This window comes from Pinus tabuliformis, chromosome 4_1, assembly GCF_031772625.1.
Source record: "Pinus tabuliformis cultivar Carrire ecotype Pingquan chromosome 4_1, CPIR1, whole genome shotgun sequence".
NCBI classification, from domain to species: Eukaryota; Viridiplantae; Streptophyta; class Pinopsida; order Pinales; family Pinaceae; genus Pinus; species Pinus tabuliformis.
Genome location: NC_142303.1, coordinates 564,746,937 through 564,759,857, shown reverse-complemented (window position 1 = coordinate 564,759,857; position 12,921 = coordinate 564,746,937). Strand labels below are relative to the sequence as shown.

At 33.5% G+C, this 12,921-nt stretch overlaps 1 protein-coding gene across 2 annotated transcripts; it reads right to left on the bottom strand.

The window, feature by feature from the left end:
• Positions 1–7,947: 7,947 nt before the first annotated feature.
• LOC149177123 (uncharacterized) lies at positions 7,948–11,507 on the bottom strand. 2 transcript variants are annotated; one of them, XR_016258733.1, is made up of 2 exons: positions 8,825–11,507; positions 7,948–8,728 (listed from the first exon to the last, which is right to left on the bottom strand). XR_016258733.1 is itself a non-coding variant. In XM_089423295.1 (2 exons), exons 1-2 carry the CDS (start codon positions 11,470–11,472, stop codon positions 9,638–9,640), a joined length of 1,719 nt encoding a protein of 572 aa, XP_089279421.1. In that variant the 5' UTR covers positions 11,473–11,507; the 3' UTR covers positions 9,523–9,637. The 2 variants fall into 2 exon arrangements, 1 of the variants encoding a protein (XP_089279421.1); XM_089423295.1 differs by lacking the exon at positions 7,948–8,728 and having other exon boundaries at positions 9,523–9,657; positions 9,774–11,507.
• Between the last annotated feature and the right edge of the window lie 1,414 nt (positions 11,508–12,921).

The following is a 12,921-nucleotide window of genomic DNA, read 5'->3' as shown; positions in this document are numbered from 1 at the left end:
CATTGAACCCTTTTTTCTAGATTTATCAATTGGGTAAAGAAGGTGTTTCCCTTTGTATCCTCATAATGTGCTATCATTTCTTCTGTGAAAATTGACCACGTGACAAATGGTTTACGAGAACAAAGCCCTTTATAACATAAAAATTGATTGGGTTCTAAATAATTAGATGCAGCACGTACATTTTGTAACAATGGTACACCATGTAGATCAAAATATTTCTCCATCTCTGGTATCCAATTTACTGGATCCTTGCCATCAAACTTCCTCATCTCGCTTTTTCTTGATTTTAGGAGCTTGATCTTGAAACGACTGTAACTCTGTAATTTCGGATCTTTAAGTTCTAAAATTTAGGCCTGCAATATCCCTCTAAGTCCTCTTTCTAACTCCATAAGTCTGATCGCAATTGGATTCCTAAAGAAAGATTTATTCCCAATATCTCGCGATGGCCTAATTATAGACTAGTTCGGTAGAATGAAATTGTATGACGTGCCACGTGTCACTGTTTCCACCTTAGCTTCTAAAATTATACCAAAACAAAAATACAGTCCGTCCTCTTTCTGTAAATTCTTACGAAACTTCAATCAGATGCTCACAGAGGAATTTATGACGATTTTCCCAAGTTCACATGTTTAAGATGTAATTCAGGAGTCTGTAAAAACCCTAACTTTCTCAGATCATATATCTGAAAATATAGCAAGAAATGATCTAAAATTTGGACCTGAGGTTCAGACCGATTTCTTCTCAAACGAGTTTGTTTTTTAGCTTCTGAAACTTTGTAGCGAAACCGTTATAGTGAAATTTCCACGATGGCCTGTTTTAGATGAAATTTTGGAGCTTGCAAAACCCTTATTTCCTTAGATCATATCTCCAAAAATATAGTGAGAAAAGATCTGAAATTCGGACCGGAGGTGCAGCGAGATGTCGTCTCAAATCGTTTTTTTTATTAGCTTCTGGAACATTGCAGAAAAAATGTTATAGCGAAAATTCCACGATGACCTATTTGGAGCAGTGAAACCCTACAATCCAAAGCTCGGGTACCAAATGTTATGAAGCCATCTCACAAAAAGGTAGAAAATATAGATAAACGCCTTAGAAATAAGCCTCTTCGAGAGGGAAACCTCCTTTACATTACACAAATGAACAATTCTTGGATGATACAAATGACAAGACCTCCTTTCTGTATATAGGAGTCTAAGGGGTCATAATATAATCAGAGTCGACATAACTATAATAATGTAAGAGAATAATAATAATAATAGTGGGCTTCTATGGAGCATAATAATAACAATATGGGGACTACATGGGCACAACAATATAATAAGGGAGTTGTACTAATAACAATAAGGGGTTACACTAGTAGTATAGGGACCTAACACCTTGGTTCTTTTTTTTTTGCTTTCTCAGCCCAATTCCTTTTAGTCCAAGGTATTGTGGGCAAGATTTCTTTCCTAACCATTCTTTTGGTGCAATATTCCCTTACAACGAATGCACAGTCATGAGGGAGATAAGGGCAAAGACCCCCAGATAATGTCATATGGTTTGCTGAGGGTCTATACATGGAGTTGGGTTACATTTTTGGCAAGCGAGGGTGTGTTGTGGATGAAAAATAGTAGCTTGATCAAGCTTTGTTAAGTCGTCGATCGAGCAATCTTTAAGACCTTGATCGAGCTATTTGAGGGTTTAATGATTTCTTGATGAGGAATTAAAACAAACCCTCGAACAAGCTTGTCTGTAACCTGAGGTTAGGGGCTCAATGGAGCCATTTTTTTTAAATTCCCTACCAATACATCATGGGCACAAAATTAAAAAGGTGGCTTGATTGAGCCATTGTTTAACCATATTAAGGTCTTAATTGAGGGGTTCTAAAACCCTCGATCCAGTTAGTTGAGTTTTTATCTTAAATGCTCAATCGAGTGTTTTAAGTTCTTAATAGAGCTGTTAAGAGCCTTAAAAATAGATTTTTAGCCCCACTTCTTCAGATTTCTCTACAACACCATTTTGTAGCCTAATGGACTTAGGGTAGTATTTGTCCTTAGGTGGTGAAGTTGATCATGTTGGATTTGTGAAGGAATCTTCTATCCAATGGCATATGATTTTGACATTTTTAAAGTTATATGATATTTTTCATCTATTTTCTTTTAAACATTATGCTTGAATTTTTTTTGACAATTTGAAAGGGGTTGAATTAAAAATCAATAACACAAAACATATAAAACGAAAAAAAAAAAAAAAAAATGCCACCATATTTATTTACGAGTCCTCCTCAAAAGGGTACTGTTGGTTTTTTGAATTTATTTAAATAGTAGAAAAAAATATTACGTGAACACGTGTATGGAAAATATAATTCAACTATTAATTCGCGAACTTCGAAAATTAATAAAAAAAATGAAGTTTCAATATGAAAAACACAGTTATCATTGTGTATATCATGCTCATATATATATATATATATATATATATATATATATATATATATATATATATATATATATATAAAACTTATACATTTTAGACTAATTTATGTTACGTGAACACACACATACCTATTAAGATGTGCAAAAAATTGCAAGAATAAGCATTCCATTTAGTGGAAGATTGACAGATTATATGACACTAATTTTTTTTGTAAAAATATTATTAGGAAATCAACATAATTCTCCACAAATTTTATTTTTAACTCCGAATCAAAATTCACAACTCTTATATGAATTTTGAGGGCTTCAATTTAATAAAAAAATAAAATTTTGAAATTTCATCATCACATTTGGCCCAAAAGTGTAACCCATATTCATGCATTTACCTCCAAACTTAAACCTTGAAGTTTGAAGTTCAGCGAACCTCCAACAAAGATTAGATTCATCTCAAGTTCACTTTAAGTTAGTGATTTCTATGTGTGGTTAAACCTTGTTACACTCTAAAAGAAGGTAATTCGGCCTAAAAAGATGTGTGTGAACCTAAAACCCTACTTTATAGGTACAAAACCTCAAACCCTTAATTTTTTTGCAGCGAATAGTTTCTCCCAGTGTGTGAACCTAAAACCCTACTTTATAGGTACAAAACCTCAAACCCTTAATTTTTTGCAGCGAATAGTTTCTCCCTAATCATGTTTTTGTACGGTGTCGAGTCTGGCTTGATGTTTATCTGCATGCATATCTTTGAGAAAACTCTAAGTTGCCAATTGCACTTTGGGAAGAGAAGAGATCCAGAGTGAATATCAACATTATTTGTGCCTTCGTGGGTTATAGATACATTGTGATAGGTTATTGTAGATCCTCCCGTCGTGCATGTGTTTTATATGCCCAAATGCATCATGAAAGACATGAAAATTATCCCAACTTTCCCATGACTTTTAATGACTCATGAATTAGGAACCAGCCTTCTAAAGATAAAAGAAAACGACTTAGGGTAAAGACCTCACCTGAAGGTTTTGTTGTTAGAGAGGAGGAGAAATGTGGAATTTGGAGGATTTGTCCAACAACACCTTATATAAGAGAACTCTAGGCATTACTAAACCGGGAGACATGGCCAATTATCGTTCCTCTCTACGAACACACAAATGAGCTTTAAATTATGTGGTTTACCCATTAAATTATATATATATATGTGAGAATTTTTTTTAAAGAGGTTGTGAAGTGGTTGTTGCTTGTGTTAGATGCACAATATATCTTGGATTGAGTAAAGAACAATGCTTTCGAGTCGAGGGCCTACCTCCTTTCGTATTGACCAAGATGAAAATACCGTGATGGGCGAGAATCAACTCGATTATTATATTCAAGAAGAGCAACTTTTATATTTTTTGTCGAATAGTTGGCCCCTTTCTTGGTCTATTCCTTTGATCTATATATTTTAATAAGTGATAGCTAAATATATTATGGAGTATGTTAATAAATTATATTTTTTATGAGGTTTTGGATAGACGATGATTGGGTGTGTTGTTAAGGCACTCTTAGATGTTAAGTTACTGATTCAATTCTCTATTTTATTCGTGTGTTATTCCTGGATATGACCATGATGTAGCGTCACCACTATCAAACTTAGAAAAAGAAAATATATTACATAAATATATAATTTATGACAATTTTTTTATATATAAACTTATATATTTTTATATAAAGTGATAATTTATTTCACAATTTTTTTATAGTGATGTAGAATTATATATATATATATGTATATGTATATATATAAAAGAAAAATTGTCAAACCTCATTTAAACTTTATCAGAAAATTCAAATTTGAATCGAACTTAATCATTGCTAAACTTAAATTTGAACCTGACCCATGTGACATATGCCCCACAACGAATGAGCGTCAAGCTTATTGAAATGTTGAAATTTGGGTCTTTGACCCAGCCATACAAGGAGAATATGGAGTAAGTACCTAAACTCTATCACCCTTCATTAATGGAAACTCTTATGGGTGGGGTCTTGAAGGAGAGGATGAAATCCACAATAATGTCATCTTTTCCTTGAATGAAATTAAGTGGGTGCAACGATATCAACGGTCTTAGATAACTAGTTTGAATGCCCTTCTAGCTCACCTTGAATGCCATCTTCAATGTGAACTAAAACCTCCTACTCCTTTTCATATAAGTGCTCAAGACCCAACCCCAAACACTTCTTCAACTCTTGATATCAAGAAATGCCTTATGACAACTATTTTACTTCCTTGTGTAGTCCATTATCTGGTAGTTTTAGTAGTTTTTAGCATTAGATGTTTATATTTTGTAATACTTAACTTCAATTAACACTGAACATATTTGGTTTCCCTAAAGGAAAATTCAGAGTAAACATTACATAAAAGTGATATTTTTGATGATGTATACTGAAATTTTGAAGTCATACAATCTTAATTCACAAAAATATATATATATGTGTGTGTGTATGTGTGTGTGAGTTATATATATATATATATAATATATATATATATATATAAACATCTAACACAGATTTTATATGAATTAAATATATATATATATAAAATATAAAACAAGTAACAAGATTTTTATATGAATTAAATATATATATATTTATATTTATATATATATATATATATATATTTAATATTTTTAACCATGGAAAATTCTTAACCTATAAATAAGCTTTGAATACCACGTATTATCAATACCACATGTAAAAAAACCATAAGCCATTTCACAGTGAAAATATTATATTATATATATAAATTTAATTTTATAACATTTTTTTTTAAATTATGACACATCTCTCTATTGAATTTTGATGGTTTAATCTCTCCTTTAATATAAATCTTTATCTTAGGGCAATAAATGAAAAATGTTGGCATATTCTCTTATACTCTATATCAATGGATAGAATTCTAGATATTAACTAACTTACATCTCTAAATCTATGTTTATGTTTTCACATTTACCTAATACAATTTATAAATTATCATGCAAATTATCAAACCGGCATAGATCAATTTAAGTATGGATCTAACATGAGCCCAGAAGGATCAAATTTCTTCATGTGCAAACTTTTTTAGGAGGCAAAATCTATGTGTTATTTTTCATTGTTTAAATGCATTTTTGAATGATAAATAGAATATATAAAATCAAATAAAAATTTTAACCATAAAAAGTAATATATATATATATATATATATATATATATATATATATATATATATATATATATATAATTATAATTATAATTTTGGGCTTACACATCCCCTCATATTGGGCTTTAGAACAAGCCTCTCAACTCAATAACAAATGGCACCATGTGAATACATGTTCATCTTTTCACCTTTATCTAATACAAATGTACAATTAGAATTTAAATTATCAAATATCAAATTGAATCATGTGAATAATTGTTTACCTGTGAATACTTGTTTACCTTTTCACTTTTATGTAATACAATTATGAAATTACCATGAAAATTATTGCATAAGAAATCATATCACATGAAGATAGATTTATAAAATGAGTGATTTATAACACAACAACATCTAATAATGTGGTTGTGCTAATAAAAAGTCATAACTACATATCTCAACCCTTTATCCTAAATACTAAAAAAATATTTAGTAAAAATCAAATCCTTACCATCCATCTTTTATTTCATAATAACTAAATTAAAATTTTACAAAACCTATTCTAAATAAACATTAATTCAATTGCAATCTTGATGGTAATTCAATTACAATCTTTAGAATCTACCTATCACATTTTCTTCCACTCCTTGAAATTGAGGGAGGATTGCATGTTTATTGAACATACCACACTTCTAGGTTAGAAATCTGGAAGAATTAATTTCTCAATGGACTGCATGTACTGTTAGGGATTCTGCAACACTTTTATATACAATTTGGGAGATCTGGAATGCTAGGAATAAAAACATATTTGAAGGCATTCCAATTAACACAAACAGAATCTGCTACAAAGTGATCACTTGGGAGGGTGCTTCTCCTTCACTTACATATTCAAATTGGAACTTGGTAAAGACTAGATCTTCTTCTACAATCAATCTGCCAGTAGGATAGTTCGATGGAGCTTCACAAAAAGAAAAGTTCTCAAACCTAATAACAATCTCAGTTACATGGTACACTGGACTGGAGTCTGGAGATCCTGGCACCAACACTAGAGCAGAAACCATGACTCTTTGGGGCCTGCTCTGGATTGCCAAAAAAAACAGTTGAACAACATTAATATTTATGGAAACTCCCAATCCCTGTATTCTGGGTCACCATACATTCCATCCACCACCTCTACTTGCTAGATGGATACAACAAGTATCGGCCTCGCTTAACTTCCTATTCGAAACATGTATTCAGACAGTTCAATGTGGAAGTGGACAAACGCTCCAAAATAGGCTTTCTGGGGTAATATAAGATTACACACTTCAAACTCACAGTAGATCAGCTCATTCTAACGAGATCCGTCTGCCATATTAATACTTTCTGGAACTCAGATTTTCCCACTTTTGAATATCTTTTGTGTAGAGACAATCAGTATTACAGTCTTTTTATCTGGATATTTGCTACTAGTATAAGTACATGGATTACATACATTATCGCGTTTACATGCATTATCGCATTTCGGCACTCTGCAGTTTTTGATATAATTGCTATGTATGTATTGGGCATTAATATTAATAGAAGCCAAAAATTCAATTACAATGAAGATGAAATTATATCTTATTTACCTGTAGCAATTGATTCATCCCTGTGATCGGTGCGATCGGTGAGTTTAAGTCGATTTCAGATTCCCAGAATATTTGGGAATCTGATGGGCACTGTCAAAAAATTAACCACTTATATCCATCAAATTTTCAAATTGACCACACTTATATCTATCAAATTTTCAAATATTCTAAGAATCTGCAATAGACTAAAAGATAGCCCCATAGCCCCAGCTATAAAGTAAGTTACAGTATGAATATAATTCCGTTATAATAAATACTAATTTATAACTTGCCCTGCCTGTTCTAGAGTCAACAACAATGTTTGACGGTCCATGATCTAGTCGTTTGTTCTCTTCATGATTAGCTTCATATTACCCCATTGGAATCTTTGTGCTTGAAAATTTGGCCACCTCAAACAATGAAGGAGACTGGGTGTCGATTAGCATTCAAACACGCTTAAAGTGATTAAACCTAATTTTGATATTATGTTGAAACACTAAATCCATGAATACAATCTCAAGCTCCAGTCCGTTGAACTACATTGATGCTCACATTTTCTCCCTTTGTGAATCGTTGTGTGCCATGCGCGCAAGATGCGGCCATGAACTCTAATATATACCATGCCCGTTTGCTTACACACTGAGCTTTGAATGTTCATATCTCCTTTTCACTTTAATTTTATGGTATAACTTGTTAGACAAACTTAATAGAATTCCAACCTAACAAACCATATTTAATTCTACCATAATTATAAAAAGTTTAAAATCCTTGGCAGGCACTTCATAGGCAGCGAGACAAGTTTAAACCAATGACGAATGATCGTGATTTCAAACAAATTCGAAGTAGCATAGCTTACTTCACAATATAGTCAAAGTTTCCAAAGCATAATATATTAGATGGAATCAACCAGCTCAAGTTATTTCAATGTTTTAGTCACACAGGTACAAGTTTATTTCATTTGGTATGAGATGGAATTACGAGGTTTACATCATTTCATGTTTTGGTCACACAGGTATATACAATATAATAGAATGTTCAAACATGGTTACACAACTATTTACAATACATTATGTACATTGGTACACAATTATTTACAATACATTAGAATGATGAACTGTCACTGTTGCCAGCATTGTTGCTAGTAGCACTTGTACCAGCCTTGTTGGCACTGTTACTTGAACTGTCCAATAATTTTTCATATGATATTTGATTTGAATTTGACTTCGGGGTAGCTTCAAGAAAAGTGTCTCGAATGCTTTCTAATGTGTCTACAACATCCATCATATTAGGTCTTCTTTGAGGGGATAGTTGTGTGCATAGCAAACCTATTCTTATGAGTTGACCCAGGCATATTAGCTTTTTATCTTCTTCCATAGTATTTGTGTTACTAGTTTTCAATAGACTTTTGTCTACCACTTCTTTTAGTTGATTTGGAAAACTATCACTCACCCATTTTTTCAAATCCATTCCTTCTACAAACAGGCTATTGGTGGGTTTCTTTCTTGTGAGCATCTCCAATAGCACTATTCCATAACTATAGATGTCACCTTTTGTTGTGACCTGCCCTCCTTGTCCATATTCTGTATTTTCACAGACACGGTTAAGTTTTAATTTTCACAATTTTCAATAAAAATAGAAAACTAAAGACAAAATATGTTATCTAGTTCAAATTATACCTGGAGGAATGTAGCCTACAGATCCTTTGAGTGCATTTGTAGAAATGGATGTTGATTCCTTGGAATTTGCAAAACATATGGTAGCAATTCCAAAGTCTATTATATATGCTGTGAGATCATCCCCAAGAAGCACATTGTTGGGTTTTAGATCACAATGAATCACTTCCATGAAACAATGATGATGGAGATAGGCCAAACCATGTGCAATGTCTATTGCTATATTCAACCTCTGAATCAAACTCAAAGCACTTGAACCTTCTTCACCATTGGGATATAACCACTTTTCTAAGCTTCCATTTTCCATGAACGGAAATATTAAAGCTTTGAAATCCAGATCTGAATAACAAGTTATAATTTTAATCAAATTCCTGTGTCTAACTCTACTCAAAACATTGCACTCTCTCAAAACTCTTATTTGCCCCTTCATTTTCAAAACTGAGAACCTTAACTGCTACAATTGTGCCATCATACATAACCCCTTTGTACACTTTACCAAAACTCCCAAACCCCAACAAGTTGGAGTCACTAAATTCATCTGTTGCATTGGCAAGCTCCCTGTAAGAAATTCTTTGGTAACCCACTTTAAAGGATACTAGAGCCATTAGTCTCTTGTGATTATGTCTCCACAAGATACCCAAAAACAAGCACAATATAGCAATAGCTGTAACTGCTCCAATAGATATGATAACTCTTTCCACGTGAAAATGACTTTTATGTTCACTAGTAGAGCAGGGTGGCAATCTTACCCAACTTCCACATAAACCCACATTTCCCATAAATGCAGAGGCATCAAGCTTTTTGAAAATTCCATCTTTAGGGACTTCTCCTGATAACTGGTTAAAAGAAAAATTTAAATAAACGAGTGTTTTGAGTTTCTTGAACGACATGGGTATTTCACCTGATAAATTGTTAAAAGAGAAATCCATGCGATTAAGATTTTGAAGCTCACCAAGTGAAGCTGGAATATGACCTTCAAGTGCATTGCTCGAAAGATCTAGAACTTGAACCATAATCATTCTGCTGAGTTCTGAAGGTATTTTTCCCTCTAATAAATTGTTTGAAATTTTGAAACCCATAGCCAAATTTACAAGACCTCCAATCTCTCGAGGTATGCGCCCGCTGAGCCTGTTATATGATAGGTCTAAATGTAACAACTTCACACATTTCCCTAACGTTGCAGGTATAGTACCTGATAACTGGTTCTTATTGAGATTTAAATATGCTAGCTGCTGGAGGTAGGCAACGGATTTGGGGATTCCTCCAGTGAGATTATTTCCCCCGACAGATAGGACCCCTAGACATTTGAGTTCGCCGATTTCCATTGGGATGTTTCCCTCCAGATTATTGGAACTCAGATATAACCTCTCCAACCTTTGAAGCCTATAGAGTGAAGAAGGAATTGCTCCGGAAAAATGATTCTTCTCTAAGTCAAGGTATGTTAAACTAGTTAGGTTTCCAATATGCGGAGGTATTTCGCCTGTTACATCATTGTAACCCAAGTTTAGCATACTCATGTTTTGAGAGAGCTGGCCAATAGAAGAGGACAAACGTCCGGTGAGATTATTAGAGTATAAAACGAGTTCTCGTAGGGAGGAACAGTTAATTAGAGCAGTGAGAATGGGCAAGCTCGTGGTACTGCCACTAATCAGTTGATTATAAGCTAAGTGAAGCCGCTGGAGTTGCGTCAACTTACCCAACTCCATGGGCACTACCCCGCTGAGCTGATTTGCCCCGAATTCGATGACTTGAAGCTTCGTACAATTGAACAAGGTAGCAGGAATGCTTCCACTCAAATGATTACCATACAGATATAATCCCACCAATTGGGTGTGCCTGGTACACAATTCCGATGGAATGTGTCCACTCAAATGGTTGTCACTTAAAGTCAAATTTCGGAGATTTGTGCAGTTTGAAAAGGAAGAAGGAATTTGCCCCGTCAAACTGTTATTCCAAAAATTGATGCGGTTGAGACCACTCAGCCTACTCAAATCAGAAGGAAGGCGCCCATGAAGATTGTTACTTTGCAAATTTAAGTAGACCAAAGAGGACATGTTTCCAAAGCAGGTGGGAATTGTACCCGACAAATAGTTCTCTCCTAAGTTATAGTATTGTAATTCGGAGAGAACACACAGTTCTGAGGGAATGCTTCCTGTGAGATTGTTAACGGACAGATACAAGCTGTTTAAACTGCGACACCCACCCAGACTAGGAGGAATGGAACCTTGGAGTTTATTCCTATGGAGCATAAGCATATATAAACCAGAGAGGCTTCCCAATTGGTAGGGAATGTGACCATGAAAGTTGTTATTGCTAAGGTCGAGTATGACGAGAAATGAGAGGTTGCCGAGAAGAGGAGAGATTGTACCTTCTAATCCCATGCTCGAAACGTTTAGGGAGACCACTCTGTGACCACTGCATATGATATTTGTCCACTCGCAGACTGAAACATTTGGCTTCCAGGAGGTGGGTAATGGTTGGGAGGGATCATAAGTCCTGATTGCAGACACGAACCCAAGCATAGCCTCTTGGTCGGTTGCATTGCTTAGATGAGCACCGGAACCATTAGATACAAGGAGAAATAAACAAACGAGTAACAGGAACATTCTCGTACTACAAACGGAAAGAGAAGGAATGTACCAGATCTCCATCACCTGCTGCAAGAGAAATAAGGGTCAGAAAACAATGTTAGTCCGAGTTCCCTGATCGATACATATAGAGTGAGCATATCTCTGTAGACGAACTACTGTGTAGGGCGATATTGGCCATCCCATTCAACAACAGATGTATCGCAAGTTGCAACACACAATTCAGTACGACGTCCTTCTCGAGAAGAGATTCAGATTTGATTATGTGTAGATTTCATTGCGACTGCAGTGGCCGCCACATTTGAAGTGGTGGGCCACAAGTGAAGCGTTCGATCACATCAATCGAAAAGAATACATAACGCCGAAGAATATACAGTTAATTCAAATCCATTATCAACAAACCATTCAATTGCCCACACGTAGTGAGGGCTAAATTATATTCCATGTTTTAAAAATCCATGACATGATATGAATTTCCAAAACCCTCAAATGGGAATGGAAGACATGTTTTCCAATACGTGTTTCGAACGCGAGACGACGATGCATATATAAGGTATTGAATGATATCATTTTGAAATGAGGTGTAAAAAATAAAGAGTGAATTATTATTTATTAATTTATTAGAAATTGTAATTATTTATGTATGAGGAGTTGGTTAAAGAGTTAAATAATTGGCGTTGATTTAAGAGGAGTGATGGATTAAGAGTTAAGTACAGTTTATATTTAGAGTGTGAGTTAGTTGAGTTAAGTGTGTAAGTTATTTTAGGCGAATTGCTAGTCTAAAAAGTTTAAATACTCTTCATTGGTTGTATTGTAATAATCAAATTTTTATGTGATCAATAGAAAGGTTTAAATACCCTTCACGGATTTCATTGTAATAATCAAGTTTTTGTGTGATGAATAGAAGAGTCGAGCGTGTGTGTTGTGTGAAATTTGTGTTTCGGCCTCTCTGCCTTTCCAATAGTTTAAACTTTAATGATGAATAAAGATTAAACAAAAAGTCTTTAAAACCTGGAAAGTAAATTTAACATAATTTTGAAAAAGTGGTCTAAGAAAATGTTTTAAAGTTATCCAACATAGTTAATTCATATTAGTATTACCAAATATGTTTGACAAAGGAATAAGGATAAAGCAATGCAATACTTTAATGTTATGAAATTGAATTAAGTAAAAAAAATGATGTTAAAAAATTATCGATATTTATTTAATATATAAATTAATATTTTGAAATATTAATATATTATTACAATTACATTAAAAATATTAATGTACTTGATATAACTAAGGTTTCATAAACATAAAAATAATCAAAAATATTATTGCAATACGAAGAATGTTTTACTAATGTACACATTTATTTGATTAACCATGTATAAAAATGTTATACGGTCAAATTGTAAATGAATGTTATAAATAATAATGAGAAACTTATCATGGAGGAACTTATTAGAATTGGAATAATCTCAAATCTCTAAGAAATTAGTGGGTGAGAAGCCATGTGACATGAATATA

Excerpts from the sequence above, each read along its gene's own strand:
- LOC149177123 (XM_089423295.1), bottom strand. The coding sequence starts at position 11,472 with ATGGAGATCTGGTACATTCCTTCTCTTTCCGTTTGTAGTACGAGAATG. Across the intron at positions 9,658-9,773 it reads TCATATTCCAGCTTCACTTG|TTATCAGGAGAAGTCCCTAA; the intron begins GTGAGCTTCAAA and ends TCTTTTAACCAG.